Raw genomic sequence first — 21,108 nt, 5'->3', positions numbered from 1 at the left:
CCATGGAAGGTAGTTGAGTTACTCACGAATGCACATGGCCCCATGTTTGCATTAAATCCTCTAAATTTGTGATCATTTGCCAGACCCTTAATACACTTAAAGCAAAGTTCATTTCATATACAATATCATTTTGTCTATTTGTTAGAAACCTAAATTAGGTTCAAATAACCCATCAGTTTATTTAGGGTCTGATCTAGAGAATTACTGAGTAATTTCAGTTCTCCTTGAAATCATGAATAGAAGCTGTGGGTGTTTAAAGCATTCTCAAGATGAGGCCCTTAAATTGTGGCTGCATTCATAAATCCTAATCTCTGTTTATAGAAGTGTTTAAATTCTTGTTTGTTACCTTAAATACAGAAGCAAGATAAAACTGTAAACAGTTTTGTATGTGATGGAAGGAGGTAATTTGATTTTTTTTTAATGTTTTGATCTAGACAGATGTATCCTGACCTTAAAGATAATCTGAAGGATTTCAGAAAACACCTAATTGAAAGTACTAATAACTTGGAACCGCTGAAGGTCTGGGAGCTACAAGGTATATATTTAGTGTGCTATGTTTGTTTGTTTGTTTTGTTTGTGAGTTGACACTCATTTTGTTTAATTCTTCTTTGCTGTATTGGTGATTATAAAAACTATACCAAAAACTACTTTTATTCTTCAAGTGCTTGTCCCTATGTGTAATGGACTTTAGGTTGCACATGCATCCCAGGACCTGGAGATATTTTCCGAGCAGTGTCCATCTGGTCCATGCCTACACCTCTGCCACCTCAAGCTCTGTACCAGGGAAATGAAGGGAGCTGCTGGTCTGCAATAAGGTTCCTCCTTACTGCTCTTGGGAGCTTCAGGGTTCATGCTGACTTTGTAGCATTTCTCTGTAAATAGTTTTATTATTTTATAGTTAATTAGTTATGAGATAGTTGTACGGGTTTGGTTCCCTAATTCTTGGAACCACCCATCCAGCATTGGGAGTGGTATCTGTATACGCGTGCACACACCCCATCACCCCAGCCCTAGTTCTCTTCATTTGTGGGAAGAGTATGCCAATGACCCCCAGCTTTAAAAGCTGTATCACAAGCTGGTCACAAGCCCTTCCAGGTCACATACTATCAGAACGCAGGTGTACTGCCTGGGGAAAACTAATGTCCATTCTAGGTGCAGTATGTTCATGTCCTTTTGGAGTAGAACCAAGCAGCTGAGTGGGTTCTGACTCCGAAGGTTCCTTCATGAAGGCAGGAAAAACCTGTGGCTGAGAAGACTTCCCTTGCCTGAAGAAGGTAAGAGTGGCCCCTGTTCTCTGGTCCAGAGCAGTTCTAAGACTTCCACCCCTCCTCCCCCTGGCTCCAAGTGATTCAGGAGAGCAGAGCAAGGGCAGGCAGGAAGAAGGGAGACATGAACATTCCCACTAGCACAATAAGGAAAGTTCCCTTCCAAGCCCTGTCAGAAGAGGCAGAAGTCCCCATCCTGTACCAGGTCATCAGGAAACTTCATGTTCAGGAGTGGGATCATCTGGTACTTGGAGGGACTGGAACAAGGCTTCTTCAAAGGGCAAAACTGCACCACCCTCTGGTGCTGGGACTGATACCTTGGCACACAAGTCAACCACATTGGCACCACCAAATCTGGCACCCTCTACTCAACAGCTCGAGTCAAGGAAATGACGCCATCTACTCTGGATTGTGTCTTGGCACCAGAGGATCTCATGGTGCTCCCGGAATTGGAGTCACGGGTATTCTCTAGAGCATAGTGCCTGGCACCAATCTCTATGCAGTACCCCTCTCTATCTCTGTCTTCGAGTAGGGTTTGAGCCAGACTGTCACTGGTACTGTTGATGAGTAGAGGCAAGTCATCGCCACCTTCTCCAGTACCGAGAGCTCTCCCATTGAACCCTGGTTCCAAATCCTCTGAGTAAGAAGAGGGCTGTGGGAGACACCCATCCCCAGAATATGCTCCAAGGGGTCCCTTGAGGTTATTGAGCCCAGTCTGACTGTCGGGAATCTCCAGGCTCTCATGCCACTCCTATGTGAAAAAGTACTCTCCCTATACCTGTTGGTACCCAGCACCCTGGGGCCCTGGACCAAGAGGCTATGTGATTCCGCAGGGGTAGTACTGGGGCCCAGAAGATCCGTGAGACTACCGCTGAATGTACCCATGTTGTGGGACTTTGGACCCAAGGAGATCCATGGTTCCCACAGAAGGAGAAGAGCATCTTCGCTTCCTCAAGATGTACAACAATAGCAGCATGAGGAAGAGGAACAACAGGAACAGAGGGACACCTAACCGGTGACCTTGTTCTCCCCTTCTCTATGTGATGTCCTGATGAGCCAGGCCTTCCAAACTTAAAAAGGGGACAGAGTCACTACAGATCCCCGTGGAAGAGAGGAAGCCCTGCACAGATTGCTGGATATCCTTCATAGCTCGGACTGAGTAGAGTGGCCCTTCCATTAAAAAGGCCATTCTTCAACCCACCAAGACACTTTTCCATTGTTCTACCAATATCCATGTGGGCTGAAAGAGGTATTTCCAATCTGTGCAGGTGTCAGAGTACCTATTCTCTTAGCCACCTCCTAACTCATTGGTAGTGTTAGTGGCCACCAAATACAGCAGACAGAGACAGGCCAGGTCTGTGCTGCTTGAGAAAGAAGTGAAGAGGCTAGACCTCGTTGGGAGACAGATATATTTCTTAGCCTCCCTGAAATTTCAGGTCGCAAACTGCCAAGTGTTGAAGATGATATGGTTTTACTGTCTAACACAGATTAGCAGATTTCACCTATAAGGTGTCCCAGGGCATTAGAGACCAGTCCCAGGTCCTGATTGACATGGGAAACCTGGTGGCTAGATTGGCCCTGCAGGCAGAAGTGTATAATTAAAGTCTTCGCTTTTCTGCCAAAACCTGGGACTTGAACCTAAATCCTGTCTAAGTCTCTCTTTGAGCTTCTGGTAACCTGCTCTCTGCTTGCAGCTTTCTATGAAGCTAGCAGTTTGGGTTGTAAACCATTGTCCAGAAGAGTTGGGGAGCTAGGGGTGCTTATGGTAGATCCCCTCCATATAGTTTTCCACACAGAGGAGGCATTTTTAACAGCGAGAGTAATAACAATTGGAATAATTTATTTAGAGTTGTGGTGCATTCTCCATCATTGATCATTTTCAAATCAAGATTGGAAGCTTTGCTAAAAGATTTGCTCCAGGAGTTATTGGGGAAGTGATGCTATGCAAGAGGTCAGAGGGATGATCATGATGGTCCCTTCTGGCCTTGGAATCTATGAATCCGTGAAACTGCATCCAAAGTTCATCCAGAAGGTGGTGGTGAACTTTCTTATCACCCACAGTATCCACTTAACTATGTTCTACCCCAAACCTCACTCTCGTAGAGAAGTAGTAGTGTGACACTCATTGGATGTACATAAGGCTCTTGCCTTGCATTTGGAAAGGACAAATCATTTCAAAAGTCTCATAAGCTCTTTCTATCATTTTTGGAACAAACAAAAGGAGATTTCCACCCAGAGGCTGTCAAAATGCATCTTGGTAGCATCCTGCTCTTCTGTGAGATGAACTTTGAAGTGAGAACACACTTGACAAGAGCTCAGGCAGTATCGGTAGCTTCCTTTACAGACATACTGTTTCTGACATTTTCAGAGCAGCAACCTGCAGCTCTGTTCAGACTCTACGCACTGGTGCAAGCAGATGCCTTCAATGGCTCTTTGGGCAGAACAGTTCTGCAGCTTTTTGTGACATAGGACTCCAGATACCCATCTTCTTGACAGAGAGACCACTTGTGAATCACCTGAAGTGCACGGCACATCGCGAGAAGCACTTGAAGAAAAAGGATGGGCTATTCACTTTGTGGTAACTTGAGTTCTTCAGTGTGTTTTCCCTGTATATAGTGTACCACTCGCTCTCCTTCCCCACTGTCTGGTTTCTCCTACTGGGGTTTAGAGCTAGAGAATGAACTCAAATAGCAGCTGTCTTTATTCCTTCAGTGCGGAGTGCGAGAAGAGCGGGGACGCATCTGTGGACCAGATAGACACTGCTAGGGAAAAATCTGTGGTCCCAGGCATATGGATAGCATGTGCAACCTGAAGTACATTACACATAAGGACAACATTGCCATGCTGTCTGGAATGAGTCACAGCTGAGAGAGCTAATCTCAGGTCTGACTGTCAAAACTGGGCAGACACTCCCAAACTGGTGGTATATTCTATAGTTAGATTTAACCAAACCAGCAATAAATTGGTGCTCCTGGTTCACTATACTAGCTTCCCATGGAGCTAGTATCAGTCCCCTTAGACACTTCAGCCTATGGTACCACCCAGACCAACTGGACTTATGTGATGAAAGGTTATTAAAACCAAAAGTCACCGCACATTAGGTTACTCCCAGCTCCAAAGAGCCAACACTTACCCGAGGTGAAGGTACGCTTCATATCTCACCAAAGATAACGCTACCAGCCAATTACTTTAGTAAACTAACTAAACTTTCTTAACTAAGAAAGAAGATGAGTTATTTCAGAGGTAAATTTAAGGTAAAATACATTACAGATGAATTCAAGTTTGTAAATCCAAAATGCTAGCAGGGATGTTATATCTGCTAGTTTTCTATAAGTCTCTCTGGTTTGCCCAGATAGTACAGTAACTCCTCTCTTAAAGTTGTCCCGGTTAACGTTTTTTCATCGTTATGTTGCTGGTCAATTAGGGAACATGCTCATTTAAAGTTGTGCAATGCTCCCTTATAATGTCATTTGGCAGTCGCCTGCTTTGTCCACTGCTTGCAGGAAGAGCAGCTCCTTGGAGCTAGCTGTTGGGGGCTTGGAACCAGGGTGGACTGGCAGCCTCCCTATCAGATCCCCACTTCCCTAAGTTCCCTGTGCGGCAGCTACCCAGCAGGATATCAGTTGCCGGCAGTTCAGCTGTCCCTCCCCCCACTGCCATGTGCTGCTCCTGCCCTTTGCCTTGAAGCTGCTTCCTGAGCCTGCTGCTTGCTGTGCAGGGGCGGGGGCCGGTGGGGGGCTAATGTCAGGATGTCCCCCTCCCCCCTGCTCCTGCACCCTGTTTACCCCATCTTCCATAGAGCAGGGGGGACACACGACAGGGCTCAGGATGGAGGGAGCTTCCAGGCAGCAGCTGTGGTCTCAGCTTGCTGATTAACTTAACAAGGTAGTGCACTTAAGAGTGGGGTCAGTGTACTTAAAGGGGAAATGCGCATCCCACACCCACCCACCCACCCACACACACACACACAGAGTTTGTGTCTCTGTCTGCCATGCTGTCTGCCCTCCCTCCGTTCGTGCTGCCTTGTAGAGTGTGAGGCTACATTAACAACGAGTTAACCCTTGAGGGCTCAACCAATTGCTAGTTGATCATTTAGCTGTAAGGCATCACCTGGGAAATATCCCACGCTCTGACTTCACCACCTCAACCAAGCTTCACAGTCATTGCTGTGTACAGTATTACATTGTTTGTTTAAAACTTATACTCTGTGTGTGTGGGTGTTTGTGGGGGGGTTAGGTTCCAGGGAAATTTTTTTTAGACTATTTTTTTTAGACTATATATAGTCTTTTGTCTGGCAAAAAAAAAATATTCCCTGGAACCTAACCCCCCCCCCCACCCATTTACATTAATTCTTATGGGGAAATTGGATTCGCTTAACATCATTTTGCTTAAAGTCGCATTTTTCAGGAACATAACTACAACGTTAAGTGAGGAGTTACTGTATTGGGGACCTTAGTCCTTTGTTCAAAATTTTCCTTGTTAGAGTTCATCAGTCCAGACATGTGGTAAGAAAGAGGTACCAAGGGGTCTTTCTTTCCCCTGTTTATATCTTGACCTTTTTTCTGGAAAAAATTCTGGCTGTGAAAAGGGGGTCAGGGAGTTCATCACTTACCTGCTGGCTGAGACAACTTCATTCAAACTGCAAATTTTTGCCTGCATCTTCTGTGTAGTATTTGTTGTATGAGATGTCTCTGAGACTGACCAGCAGGAGTGTTTGTTTACAGTTTCTTTGTCTTTCCTGGAGAGCTAATCTGCAGGTATTTCTCAGACTTACAATATGTTTGAGCTACAAGCATATAGCAAAATTTCATAATTTCGTACACAATGTCAGTACACACATTATAACAAGATAGTAACGTCCAGCAGACCACATCTTTTCCAATAAGAAAAGGAGTACTTGTGGCATCTTAGAGACTAACAAATTTATTTGAGCATAAGCTTTTGTGAGCTACAGCTCACTTCATCGGATGCTCAAATAAATTTGTTAGTCTCTAAGATGCCACAAGTACTCCTTTTCTTTTTGCGAGTAGAGACTAACACGGCTGCTACTCTGTAACCTATCTTTTCCAATGATACCTGACAGGGCATACTTTGTATAAGATTTATCACCAATTTTGTAAAAGTGGTGACCGCACTAGTGTACTGTAGTGCCCTTTTATACAGCATCACAATACATCTTGAAGAACTCCCATTACAAGGTGAGTAACCCATCCTTTCTAAAGAGTTCACCTTTCATGGAAAGGTTAGTATTATTTCAAACAGCATACACATGATGTTCTTATTTTAGTAGTAATAAACTAAAGGAATGTTGCAAACTTTTTACACTATAGAAAACTATAGCTATCTCCAAAAGATAGAATTGACCTATCTTTCTGCCTTACAGTTTTATTTAAGGTATTAATTTGGTAAACTTGGTTTCTGAACTTTTTTTTTTTTTAAATATGAAGTCAGACCGAAAATAACACCTCATCCTCACCATCAGGTCAAGATAAAATACAGAGAAATACATCTCAGGTTCTGTTCTGTCTCTTATAAATGCTGTTTTGTTTTTGTTTTTTTTAATAATACCATTGCAAGTCTTACTGATAATTTTTTAAATGGAACATCAGATGAAAGAACGCAAGCTATTTAAAAACTTCCATACAAAAAAGAATGGAAGGACAGCTGTGAAGAAGTTGATTTCTATGCAGCTTCCATACTGATGACCTATAGGAGGATATTTTATGGCTGAAATGCAGTTTGAATTGAATTATAAATCATTGTAGAACTGTGGTTTTCCCTCTTACAGTTTCTAATAATGTTGTGCAGGAGTAGGTCAGAGGTAGTGTCATTGTAACATATAATCTATTACTTTTATTACACCTATTATATGTTAAGAATGTGAGAAGTTGACTGTAAAGCTTAGAGAAGATTAGAATTTTTTTCTACATGATTCTAAAGTTTATACAATAGGGATGTGTGTGTACAGTATGCTTTATATAATAGCTGATAAATGATCTTTTACTACAATGATAAATAGTTTAACAGTTTATTGTTTGTGAATATGCCAGATTTAAAACATACAACACCCTAAACACAAGAAGCTTATCTTCTTCAACTGTAATATCAGTCTCTAAATGTGTAAAATTTGGGCCAAAAGGAAATGTGTGTTTGAGGGGAGGGCAGATTTGTGAGCAAGAGAAAGGAGTGTTTTCAAATGAAAATAAAGAGCCCTGTAGAGAAATATAGTTGCTTGATAAAACTGGAATATGTTAACTATAAATATCACATCACATTTTGGTAGATACACGTACATTATAATCCAGTTTGTTTGAAGGTCTCAAACCCTTTGGTAAACAGGGATTTTGCTGACATTTGTGAGTGGGTAAAGGCTTTGAAAAGGCTACTTTCCAGGTTCAAACTTTGTAGCACAGTGAAGATAAGGCCAGCTGGCCCAGATAGCTTGAGTTCTAATCTCCAAAGCCTTTTTCCCACTTTGGAGGTTACCCATCCACATACTGACCAACTCAAACCCTGCTTTGTTTTTTAGCTCTGCAAGATGGCAGCACATAGCAGCCAGATGATAGGATAATATTCTTATTTTTAATTGAAGTGAGGAACAAACAAATAGGAAGGAATTAAATCCAGGTCTCTCATATAAAGATGCAGAGCATTGCTACTAAGCAAGAATTAAAACCTGTTGTAATAGTTACAGGGCTAACTGCCCCTCTGACCACTTTATGATCTCTCTGAGCATATTTCTTCAGGTGTTCGGCCTCCTGTGCTTATCTAACCTGGAGTGGAATTTTGCAGTTCTCCCTCTCTCTACTAGACTGGGCCCTGGGCTACAGTACCTTGTAGCAACCATTCTTATCCAGAAGGTCCAACTGAGTTCAGGTACCTGCTGCTCTTCCCTTTCTGAATCTGTGACCAATGGTATATGGTGATCAGACAGCCTTCTTATAACCAAAGTATTGTTTGTTTTAACAGTAGAGAGAAGATTTTAAAGCAGTCTACATGCATGTCTATCTCACCTAGACAGACTAACCCCTTCAGATACGCCTGAGGTATTGTGTGCCTGAGGCCTGGTCTGTGCTACACGGTTAGGTTGATGTAAGCTTCCTGGAAGTGGAAGTGTCTTGGCTTAAATTTGGCTCCTGCCAACGTAAGTGCCTCTCTATTCCGGTTTAGTAACACTGCCGCCCCAAGCAGCATAGAGTCACGGTCAATGTACTTAGGTTGACCGTGTCAGTTGCTTAGTGTCAGACACTGCGTTGCTTGCATCGACTGTTATTGGCCTTCAGGTGCTGTCTCACAATTCACCGCACTGACAATACAATTGATAAAGTGCTCCTGGTGAGGATGTGCATCACTGACACAAGGAGCCAAGTGTGCATGCACACAAGTGAGTTAATAACTGTGGTGGCTGTATGCCGATGTTTAAGTTAGGTCGATATAATTTTGTAGTGTAGACCTGGCGTCAGTGTAGTTCCCCTGAACAGATACCCTCCTCCTTTGAAAGCATGTTCTTTCTTTAGTCAGCCAAGGTTCTGTTGATATTTTGTGTTTACAGGCCTTTACCTGTCCTTGCTCAAAAGAGTCTTTTTGGTTAGCTGGAGGCAAGGCAAAATCTTCAAAGCTAATAGTCCTGACATTATCCCTTAATAACTCTCAAATTTTTGTGGAGCGATGGGGCTTATCATAAGATATTCTCATCCTTCCTGCCCGTTTTCCCAGACATCCTCCTGTTGTATTAAACAAATATATTCATACAGAAAATATCTCAATAACCAGGCCAACATACAGTATTAAATTATGACAGAGTAGCTCTAAATCCATCACATCTGCTGTATAAAATCTGTCATGATAAAGTTATTTAAGAATGGAAAATTAGTAAGAGCTGACATTGTTCTTTCTGGGAAGCAACAAAGCTTCAACTTCAAGCACTATTATCTTAACATCCATCAGAGAATTAGTTAGGCATATGCCTGTTTAGCCATTATAATCGGAGAAAATCGGTTGTTTCTGAATTAATAAGTCTATATCTGTTTTCACGTTAATAGCACTTGCCTGATCAGTTACCTGTTAGGATTCCCATAATATGTTCAACTCAGGATACATTTACAGTAGGAAATCATTGTTTTAGTTTATTTATGTGTTTGTTTCAAACTTGCTTAATAGAAAGTAGAACATTTGTTATGGGTTGTTTCAGAAAAAGAGTATTGTGGAGAAGTGTGCTTACTTAATAAAAGAGCTTTCCTATTTAGAGCATTGTATTTCAAATTATCATTCTCCATTAAGGCTAAAATAGATTGAGCAGCAGAAGGTGGTATTAAAGAAACATATTGAAGAAAAATAAATTTTAGCACTGAACATGCAAAATGCTTGGGGGAGGCTCATATGAGCAACAAATGTGATATTTGTCAGGGCTTTAAGCCTCATTCTAAAAAAGGACAGCCAAATTAAAATATCTGCTGATGGAATGGTGCTACGTCTTCCATCTGAACAGTCTACCTCGGTCAGGGTACTGAGCACCCCAGAATCTACCATCTATTTCTGGAACAACCAGTACCGAGGGGCAGCTCGGTGTCACCAGTACTGAAGAAGAGACATCAGAAGTCGGACCCGGTACCAGGATCATTGAAACGTGAAAAGAGTGAGCTCTTTTAAAGACTTGGGAGTGTGTTCAAAGAGCAAGCACTACCCAGGCCACACCTCTAAACAGGAAGTTCATTGACGCCAGAGCCCAGTGCAGGCCTTTCAAAATACCTCCATTGGCATCTCCTCACACCATGGGTCTTCCTATTACTGTCTACCTCTGAGGTGTTTGAGGCTTTGAGAGAGTTGTTAAACCTCTTCGTGCTACCATCACTAGCAGTTCAAGAGACTCAGATGGCACCAGCACCCAAGGTACCTCCTTCAGTATCTTCACCTCCTCACCAGACAGCTCCCTCGAATTCAACCATCAGGATTCCAATTAGGCAGCACTGTCTAGGGGAAAGTCACAGATTATCTCCCTAGTTCCTCTTTTTTCAAGGTCTGAGCCTTCTTCACTGGTACTGATGGGTATGGTACTGCCATGGTCCAAGGATGTACCCTTTTCTTCATCAAACTCTGAAGTGGGATCCTACATATCCCAATTTAAACAGTCTCATCAGGAGGGATACATCCTAGAATCATAGAAGATTAGGGTTGGATGAGACCTCAGAAGGTCATCTAGTCCAACCCCCTGCTCAGAGGAGGACCAACCCAAACTAAATCATCCCAACCAGGGCTTTGTGAAGCCAGGCCTTAAAAACCTCTAAGGATGGAGATTCTACCACTTCCCTAGGTAACCCATTCCAGTGCTTCACCACCCTCCTCGTGAAATAGTTTTACCTAATGTCCAACCTAGACCTCCCACACTGCAACTTGAGACCACTGCTTCTTGTTCTGTCATCTCCCACCACTGAGAACAGCTGAGCTCCATTCTCTTTGGAACCCCCCCTTCAGGTAGTTGAAGGCTGCTATCAAATTCCCCCATATTTTTCTCTTCTGCAGACTAAATAAGCCCAGTTCCCTCAGCGTCTCCTCATAAGCCATGTGCCCCAGCCCCATACTCATTTTTGTTGCCCTCTGCTGGACTCTCTCCAATTTGTCCACATCCTTTCTATAGTGGGGGCCTCAAAACTGGATGCAATACTACAGATGTGGCCTCACCAGTCCCAAACAGAGGGAAATAGTCACTTCTGGTCATGGGATAACATGATTTTGGCAATTAATTGATCTTTAACTATTCATGGTAAATAGCCCCAATGGCCTGTGATGGGATGTTAGATGGGGTGGGATCTGAGTTACTACAGAGAATTCTTTCCTGGGTATCTGGCTGGTGAATCTTGCCCACATGCTCAGGGTTCAGCTGATCGCCGTATTTGGCGTCAGGAAGGAATTTTCCTCCAGGACAGATTGGAAGAGGCCTGGGGGTTTTTCGCCTTCCTCTGTAGCATGGGGCCCCCGGTCACTTGCTGGAGGATTCTCTGCACTTTGAAGTCTTTAAACCATGATTTGAGGACGTCAATATCTCAGACATAGGTGAGAGATTTATTGCAGGATAAATGGGTGGGTGAGATTCTGCGGCCTGCATTGTGCAGGCGGTCAGACTAGATGATCATAATGGTCCCTTCTGACTTTAATATCTATGAATCTATGAAATCTCCCAGGGGCTCAGAGTACGCTGGCAGATCACCTGAGGAGATTGTTTATTGATCCGTGAGTGGTCCATTCACCCAGTTATAACAAGGTCCATTTTCCAGCTCTGGGTAACTTGCCAAATGGATCTATTTGTAACAAAGGACAACACAAAATGTCGCTTGTTCTGCTTCAGAGCTGGACACAGCCCAGGTTCATTGATGGATGCTTTTCCACTGCCATTTTCAGAGGGTCTGCTGTATGCATCCCCCTGACCCTCTTCTGCCCAGAACTGTGCAAAGTCAAATTGGACAAGGCCCATCTTATACACATCAGTCCCACTTCACACAGACCTAGTTTCACAGCATTGCTGCCACCTCCTCGAGCCCAACCTTCAGTCTCTTCACCTGATAGCCTAGAGATTTCATGTTTAACATCGGCAGAGGAGTCCTGATCCAGAGAGGTGCATGAGATACTGCTGAATAGTAGAAAACCATCAATTAGGACAGTTTACTTTGCTAAGTGGAAGAGGTTTTCCCTCTGATTGAGGCTAAAAGGGGTCTCTCCTATTCTTGCTTCTATTCATCATGTGCTGACCTGTCTTTTTTTTATCTGACAACATCAAGGATTGGCGATTAGCTCGATCACTTAGCAACTATATTGGTATTTCATTCGCCTGTGGGTAACTGATCTTTTTCTTATCCCAACCTGATGGCTGTAAGGTTTTTAAAGGGTTTGGATAGACTGTTTCCTCATGTACAGAGCCCTGTTCCTCCATGGAGTCTGAATCTAGTCTTAACAAAGCTGATGGGTCTCCACTTTGAGCTTCTAGTGACCTGGTCTCCGTTGCACCTTTCAGTGAAGGTAACATTTTTAGACGTAATTGTATTGGCCAGACCAGTCGGGGAATTGAGGGCGTTTAGTGTCATATTTTCCATATGTTTTTTTAAAAGCAGATAAAATCTACCTTCATCCCCATCCAAGTTTTCTTATGAAAGTGGTCTTTACTTTTCATGTCTCTAAGCAGTTTTCTCATCAATCTTCTTCCCAAAGCCTGATAGTAATAAGGGAGAGGAGACACTGCACACTGTAGACATTAGAAAAGTGTTACCATTTTATCTGGAATGGACTAATCTTTTTAAGTCTTTGTCTCCCTTGTTTATTGCATTTTTAGACAGAATGAAGGGTAGTCTGGTTTCCATGCAAAGGATTTCTTCATGGATATCTGGTTGTATTTGCCTGTGTTTACCAGGTGACTACCATGGAGCCAGCAGATAGAATACTGGGTCATTCATCTAGATCCCAAGCAGCCTCTGCTGCATTTCTGACTCAGATACCCGTATTAGACATTTGCAAAGTGGCAACCTATATCATCATGTCACACATTTGACTCTCATTACACAGTCTCTCAACAGAGTAGAGACGCTAAATTAGGACGCGTGGATCACAAGTTCCTGTTCAAATAGACTCCAAACCCACCTTCAGCTGCTTGTGAGTCACCTACAAGTGGAATGAACACTTGCAATCACTTGAAGAAGAAGGAAAAACAGTTGTTAACCTTTCCATAAGTGTTGTTCTTAATGTGTTGCACATGTCCATCCCATGACCCAGCCTTATTCTCTTCTCTGTTGGAGCCGTTGGGGTAGGAAGGAACTGAATGGTTTCATAGCTGTCTGTCCTTTATGCATGTGCAGTGTGCATGAGACAGTAGAGAACGCTCAGGCTGCCCCAACAGGTAGTAAGGGTAAAAACTCTTCAACACCTGTGCACTGGTGCACACAAATACCTACAGTGGAATATGGACACTTGCAACATGTCTCAAAAACTAGGAGTTATGAGAACGTTAGTAATGTTTTTTCTCAAAATCTCATTGTCCAGAGCTATTTTTCTTTTATAAAGTGTTCAGTAATATTTCTTAATTGGTCCACAACTCTTCTTGCCTATCTCTCCTATTTTAATTTAAATCACTCCTGAAGCCACACTTCATCCATAACTGCAAGAAACCAGTTGATTAATTCATCCACTTATCTATTTCTTTATTTATCTTGTGAGTGAACTACATTTTATGTGAGGGATAGGGTTTATTGCCAGTAGAACTGAATCTGGGAATTGCTGTGGAGGGAACGTGAGGTTTAATTGTGGGAGGAAGCTGGATAGAGATGAATTAAACATGTTTGCCTTAATTTAAAAAACAAAAACAAAAGTTAACTAATAAGCCATATGCCTAACATCCCTTATCATTCTTCTTGTATATCATATCCCTTTCTCCCACATTCATTTGTCTTTGTTGTCTGATATTATATGATTTTTGTGCTAAGAAATGTCTTTCTTCTTGAGTAGCATCCCTTTGGGTGGTTGCATCCCTGCGCTGCTGATCAGAGAACTTTGGTAGCAGTGTCTACTAGGCCCGCACATGTGCTGTCTCTCCTTGTGCCACTGTCTTTCCTCCCTCTGATCAAGGGATCACATCTGAGAGTCATCTAGAGGCATCTAGATAGACTTATGTGTAGTGCTGGGGAGGAGCCGGTGGTCGTGGTACATGTAGGTACCAGTGACGTAGGGAAGGGTAGGAGAGACGTCCTGGAGGCCAAATTTAGGCTGCTAGGAAAGAGACTGCAATCCAGGACCTCTATGGTGGCATTCTCAGAAATGCTTCCAGTTCCATGTGCAGGGCCAGGTAGGCAGGCAGAGCTTCAGAGTCTCAATGCATGGATGAGACGATAGTGTAGAGACGAGGGGTTTAGATTTATTAGGAACTGGGGAAAATTTTGGGATGGGGGAGTCTATACAGGAAGGATGGGCTCCACCTAAACCAAAGTGGATCCAGACTGCTGGCACTTAGTTTAAAAACTGCTCTGCAACCTTTTTAAAGTTAAGAGATGGGGGAAAGCCGATTGCTGCAGAGGCGCACGTGGTTCGGACAAAGACTTCTCTTAGAGGAGAGTCTATTGATAGAGATTCTCTAGGTTTTAGTCAGGCGGAAGGGATGGAAGAGGATAAAGTTTGGGGCAGATCAGACGAGAAACATTCACATAAAGAATCTGACAAAGCAGAAAAGGACAGACAAATAAGCAGTGAGAAGTTTTTAAAGTGCTTGTAAAAAAATGCTAGAAGTCTAAATAATAAGATGGATGAACTAGAGTGCCTCATGTTAAAGGAGGATATTGATGTAATAGGCATCACAGAAACCTGGTGGAGTGAGGACAATCAATGGGACACAATTATTCCGGGGTACAAAATATATCAGAAGGACAGAACAGGTCGTGCGGGGTTGGGGCAGGGGGTGGAGTAACACTATATGGGAAAGAAAATGTAGAGTGAATCCACATGTTCCATAGAATCTCTATGGATAGTAATTCCATGCTCGAATAAGACTATAACAGTAGGGATCTATTATCGACCACCCGACCAAGACAGCGATAGTGACGATGAAACGCTAAGGGAGATTAGAGAGGCTATCAAAATAAAAAACTCAATAATAGTGGGGGATTTCGGTTATCCCCATATTGACTGGGTACATGTCACCTCAGGACGAAATGCAGAGACAAAATTTCTCGATACTTTAAATGACTTGCTTCTTGGAGCAGCTGGTACAGGAACCCACAAGGGAGAGGCGACTCTCGATCTAGTCCTGAGTGGAGCGCAGGATCTGGTCCAAGAGGTAACTATAACAGGACCGCTTGGAAATAGTGACCATAATATAAGAACATTTAACATTCCTGTGGTGGGAAGAACACCTCAACAGCCCAACACTGTGGCATTTAATTTCAGAAAGGGGAACTATGCAAAAATGAGGAGGTTAGTTAAACAGAAATTAAAAGGTACAGTGACTAGAGTGAAATCCCTGCAAGCTGCATGGACACTTTTCAAAGACACCATAATAGAGGCTCAACTTAAATGTATACCCCAAATTAAAAGAACTAAAAAAGAGCCACCGTGGCTTAACAACCATATAAAAGAAGCAGTGAGAGATAAAAAGGCATCTTTTAAAAAGTGGAAGTCAAATCCTAGTGAGGTAAATAGAAAGGAGCATAAACACTGCCAAATTAAATGTAAAAATGTAATAAGAAAAGCCAAAAAGGATTTTGAAGAACAGCGAGCCAAAAACTCAAAAGGTAATAACAAAATGTTTTTTAAGTACATCAGAAGCAGGAAGTCTGCTAAACAACCAGTGGGGCCCCTGGACGATCGAGATATAAAAGGAGCACTTAAAGACGATAAAGTCATCACAGAGAAACTAAATGAATTCTTTGCTTCAGTCTTCACAGCTGAGGATTCAGTCTTCACAGCTGAGGATGTTAGGGAGATTCCCAAACCTGAGCTGTCTTTTGTAGGTGACAAATCTGAGGAATTGTCACAGATTGAAGTATCACTAGAGGAGGTTTTGGAATTAATTGAGAAACTTAACAGGAACAAGTCACCGGGACCAGATGGCATTCACCCAAGAGTTCTGAAAGATTTCAAATGTGAAATTGCGGAACTATTAACTATGGTTTGTAACCTGTCCTTTAAATCAGCTACTGTACCTAATGACTGGAAGACTGCTAATGTAACACCAATATTTAAGAAGGGCTCTAGAGGTGATCCTGGCAATTACAGACCGGTAAGTCTAACGTCAGTACCGGGCAAATTAGTTGAAAGAATAGTAAAGAATAGAATTGTTAGACACATAGAAGAACATAAATTGTTGTGCAAAAGTCAACATGGTTTCTGTAAAGGGAGATCGTGTCTTACTAATCTATTAGAGTTCTTTGAGAGGGTCAACAAACATGTGGACAAGGGGGATCCAGTGGACATAGTGTACTTAGATTTCCAGAAAGCCTATGACAATGTCCCTCACCAAAGGCTCTTACGTAAATTAAGTTGTCCTGGGAGAAGAGGGAAGATCCTTTCATGGATTGAGAACTGGTTAAAAGACAGGGAACAAAGGGTAGGAATAAATGGTAAATTTTCAGAATGGAGAGGGGGTAACTAGTGGTGTTCCCCAAGGGTCAGTCCTAGGACCAATCCTATTCAACTTATTAATAAATGATCTGGAGAAAGGTGTAAACAGTGAGGTGGCAAAGTTTGCAGATGATACTAAACTGCTCAAGATAGTTAAGACCAAATCAGACTGTGAAGAACTTCAAAAAGATCTCACAAACTAAGTGATTGGGCAACAAAATGGCAAATGAAATTTAATGTGGATAAACGTAAAGTAATGCACATTGGAAAAAATAACCCCAACTATACATACAATATGATGGGGGTTAATTTAGCTACAACTAATCAGGAGAAAGATCTTGGAGTCATCTTGGATCGTTCTCTGAAGACGTCCATGCAGTGTGCAGCGGCAGTCAAAAAAGCAAATGGGATGTTAGGAACCATTTAAAAAGGGATAGAGAATAAGATGGAGAATATCTTATTGCCCTTATATAAATCCATGGTACGCCCACATCTTGAATACTGTGTACAGGTGTGGTCCCCTCATCTCAAAAATGATGTACTGGCATTACAAAAGGTTCAGTAAAGGGAAACTAAAATGATTAGGGGTTTGGAACGGGTCCCATATGAGGAGAGATTAAAGAGGCTAGGACTTTTCAGCTTGGCCGCTAGATGGACTATGACTTAAGGGAGGATATGATAGAGGTCTATAAAATCATGAGTGGTATGGAGAAAGTGAATAAGGAAAAGTTATATACTTATTCCCATAATATAAGAACTAGGGGCCACCAAATGAAATTAATGGGTAGCAGGTTTAAAACAAATAAAAGGAAGTTCATCTTCACTTAGTGCACAGTCAACTTGTGGAACTCCTTGCCTGAGGAGGTTGTGAAGGCTAGGACTATAACAAGGTTTAAAAAGAGAACTGGATAAATTCACGGAGGATTAAGTCCATTAATGGCTATTAGCCAGGATGGGTAAGGAATGGTGTCCCTAGCCTCTGTTTGTCATAGGGTGGAGATGGATGACAGGAGAGAGCTCACTTGATCATTACCTGTTAGGTTCGTTCCCTCTGGAGCACCTGGCATTGGCCACTATGGGTAGACAGGATACTGGGCTGGATGGACCTTTGGTCTGACCCAGTATGGCCATTCTTATGTTCTTATGAGTCTTAACAGACCACATAGCATGTATATACTATATAAATCGACAAGTGGGAGCCAGATCACCCTACCTCTGTGAAGAGACAATGAGACAGTGGAACTGGTTTATCACCTATGATGTCACACTATCAGCGGCTTACCTTCTGGGCACTCAAAACTTGATAGTGGACAGTCTGTCACAAATTCCCACATGACCATGAATGGGAGATAAACCCAGTGGTACTTTAGGACCTATTCAGGTGGTGAGCGACACCGACCATAGACTTCTTTGCCACTTACCTGAACAAGAAATGTCCACACCATTGCTCCAGAGCAGGGATGGGACGACATTCCCTGGACAAAACTCTCCTTCTTCTTTGAGTGCTTGCCCATGTCCATTGCAATGTGGTTGTGTACACACCCTGAGCACAGCTTCTGGAATTTTTTCCCTTAGCAGTATCTGTTGGGTCAGCTCCAGTGCTGTCTGGTGTCATGTGCTTGTAGAACTGGTATAAAGGGCCCTCCTGACCCTGTTCCCCTTCAGTTCCTTCTTACCTCCCGTGACAGTTGCAAGAACTCCTCATTGCTTAGGCAATCCTTCTCTTAGTGGTTTTTCTTCCAAATTTAGTGTTGTTAGTTTTAGTTTTAGTACTTTATAGATATTAGATAGTTTGGACACTTTCTCACTTGGATAGTACCGGGGCATGCCTCTGTCGCTGGGGTTTAAGCCCTGCACCTCATGCAGTAAGCCTGTGCCTTTGAGCAACCCGCACTTGAGCAGCCTCAAGTGCTTGGGGGAAGCTCAGAGGAAAGACCACTACCTAATTTGCAGGGATTTCAAGCCCTGGTCCAAGAAGGTCTGAGTTGCACATTTGAAGGTCATCCTCATGGACACGGCCTTAAGATCAGCCTCAGAGCCGTGCTTGGACTTGGAAACACCTCGGTTTCAGTGCAGAGCGCTCCTCCAATGACCTGGGATTCTCGGCACCAATCATCCTCCCCAGTGTTCAAGAAGAAACACTGCAAACACCAGGAAAACTGCCAGTCCCCAGTACCGAAGGCCAAAGGAGACAGAGAGAAAACGACACCCTGGCAATGCATCATCAGGTGCCTGCAACACTGGTACTGCAGCAATCTCTGACACCTGAACAGGAACAGCCTCAGAATAGACAATGTACCTGTATAGCCCGCACCTCGGCACTTGGAATCTTCGAAGCACTCGAGGTCGGCATCGCAATCCCCTCTACGCCTCTATCACAATCCCTCTCCCCTCTTCAGGGTCCTTTCTCACAAGCATCTGATGGAACAAGAAGTCCAGTCCCTCCTTTGGGTGGGAGCTGTGGAAGAGGTTCTTTTTCACTTGAGAGGAAAGGGGTTCTATTCTCGCTACTTTCTAATTCCAAATGCCAAATGGGCTCTCGGACCATTTTAGACCTATATTGTCTGAACTAATATCTCAAGAACTTAAAAGTTCTACATGGCCTCCTTGGCTTACATAATTTCCTTGCTGTATCTTGGGGACGTGGTATGCTGCCCTTGAGCTAAAGGACACTTATTTATGCATCTCAATCTTCCCTGGCCATAGACTTTTCTTAAAGTATGTAGTGAATCAAGGTCACTACCAGTTCGTGGTGCTTCCATTTGGCCTGTCAGCCGCCCTGCGAGTTTTCACCAAATTCATTGCAGTAATAGTGGCTTTTCTCAGGAAGAAGGGAGTCCATATATTTCCTTACCTCAACAACTAACTACTTAAGGGCCAGTCCAGAGCTCAAGTGGAAGCCAACATTCATCTCATTCAGTCAACCTTCAGTGCATTGGGCTTTCTGTTGAACTTCCAGAAGTCCACCCTGATCCTGGTCCAAAGGATAGAGTTAATCAGTGCAGTACTCAATTCCATGCAAGTGAGAGCTCTATTTCTGAACAACTGTTTCCTCTCAATTAAGTCCCTGATAAGCTCCAATCACAACTGTATGGAAGTGCCTGAGCCTCCTGGGCCACATGGCATTGTGTACATAATGCAATATGTGAGGCTACCACTCAGACCTCTTCAAGCCTAGCTAGCTACGGTTTACTCCCCCTCTCGCCATCACCTGATCTCAGTGCTCACAGTTCCTGTCCAGGTCTTCAGCTCACTGACATGGTGGCTGGACAGTCACATCGTATGCACGGGGGTACCCATTTCAAAACGCCAGCCATCCTTGTCTCTGGTATGTGATGCATCAGCCCTCAGTTGGGGAGCCCATCTAGGTTCCCTCAGATCTCAGGGGCTTTGGACCCAAGACTAGCTCTCTGTGCACATCAGTGTCAGGGAGCTCAGGGCAGTACATCTAGCCTTCCAGGCTTTTCTGCCTCACCTGACAGAGAAGTCCATTTTGGTTCTCATGGACAATATGATGGCTATGTTCTACATAAACAGACAGGGTGGTGCATGTTCTTCCCCCCTATGTCAGGAAGCAGTCCGGTGGGAGCTCTGCATAGATCATTCCATCAATCTAGAGGCATCTTACCTTCCCAGGATTCAGAACCAACTAGCAGATTGCCTCAGTAGGTCTTTCTTCTCTCACCACAAGTGGTCTCTCCGCCCAAACATTGTGAGGGTCATCTTCGAATGGTGGGGAACTCCCCTTGTAGACCTGTTTGCCATCCAAACCAACAGGAAATGCCATCAGTTCTGCTCCCTGAGAGATTACAGCCTGGGGTCCCTCACAGACGCGTTTCTGTTAACATGAAAAAGACACCATTTCCTCTATCCTGCTGATTCACAAGATTCTGATGAAGATCAAGCGGGACCAAGTGCATGTGATCCTCATAGTCCTGACTTGGCTCAGGCAACATTTGTTCTCCACCCTCTTAGGCATGTCTATGGAGACACCACTGCAGATTCTGCTACACCTGAACTTGATATCCCGGGATCACAGTCGGCTGCTGCACCTCACATCTCTTCAGTTGATGCCTTGAAGCTCCATTGATGAATCTAGAGGAGCGAATTTGCTCGGCGCAAGTCCGTGTGGTCCTACTGGGAAGTAGAAAGCCATCCAGCAGAACTACCTGCCTTGCAAAATGGAAGCAGTTCTCCATTTAGTGTTCCCAGCAACAAATTCTGCCTTTGCAATCATCACTGCAATTCATTCTAGACTACCTTCTACTGCACAGACAACAAGGTCTAGCAGTCTCTTAAGTCATAGTCCATCTAGCGGCCATCGGCCTTCCATCCCAAGATCAACAACTGTTCTGTCTTTTCACAATGCATGGTCATCTGGTTTTTCAAAGGCCTAGAGTACCCCCAGGTTAGGGATCCCCCACACCGCCGGGGGGTGTATACTTTGTTCTTTCAAAACTTACAGGACCCCCACTTTGAACCACTAGCATAATGCTCACTATTACACATTTCCTGGAAATGGCCTTCCTGGTGGCCATTACTTGAGGTCCGAGTCCTCACTGCAGAACCACCATATACAGTCTTTTTTAAGGACAAAGTCCAGTTGTGTCTACACCCATCATTCCTTCCCAAAGTTGTCTCTTGATTCTGTTGCAGTCAAGTGATCTTTCTGCCAATGTTCTACACTAAACTGCATATGAATAGGGAGGAAAAGCGCCTCTGTTTGTTGGATATTTGGCAGGCCCAGGTTTTC

The 21,108-nt window shown here is 43.4% G+C and overlaps 1 protein-coding gene across 1 annotated transcript in view; it reads left to right on the top strand.

The window, feature by feature from the left end:
• The window catches only part of UGGT2 (UDP-glucose glycoprotein glucosyltransferase 2), a 297,148-nt gene that overhangs the window by 49,424 nt on the left and 226,616 nt on the right, over window positions 1-21,108 (top strand). Inside the window, exon 8 of the mRNA XM_074962719.1 lies at window positions 435-535. Coding sequence (XP_074818820.1) covers window positions 435-535 — 101 coding nt within the window. The remainder of the gene's footprint in view (window positions 1-434; window positions 536-21,108) is intronic.

Source organism: Natator depressus, chromosome 1 (genome assembly GCF_965152275.1).
Source record: "Natator depressus isolate rNatDep1 chromosome 1, rNatDep2.hap1, whole genome shotgun sequence".
Taxonomy (NCBI): Eukaryota; Metazoa; Chordata; order Testudines; family Cheloniidae; genus Natator; species Natator depressus.
This window is presented reverse-complemented; position numbering and strand designations above follow the sequence as displayed.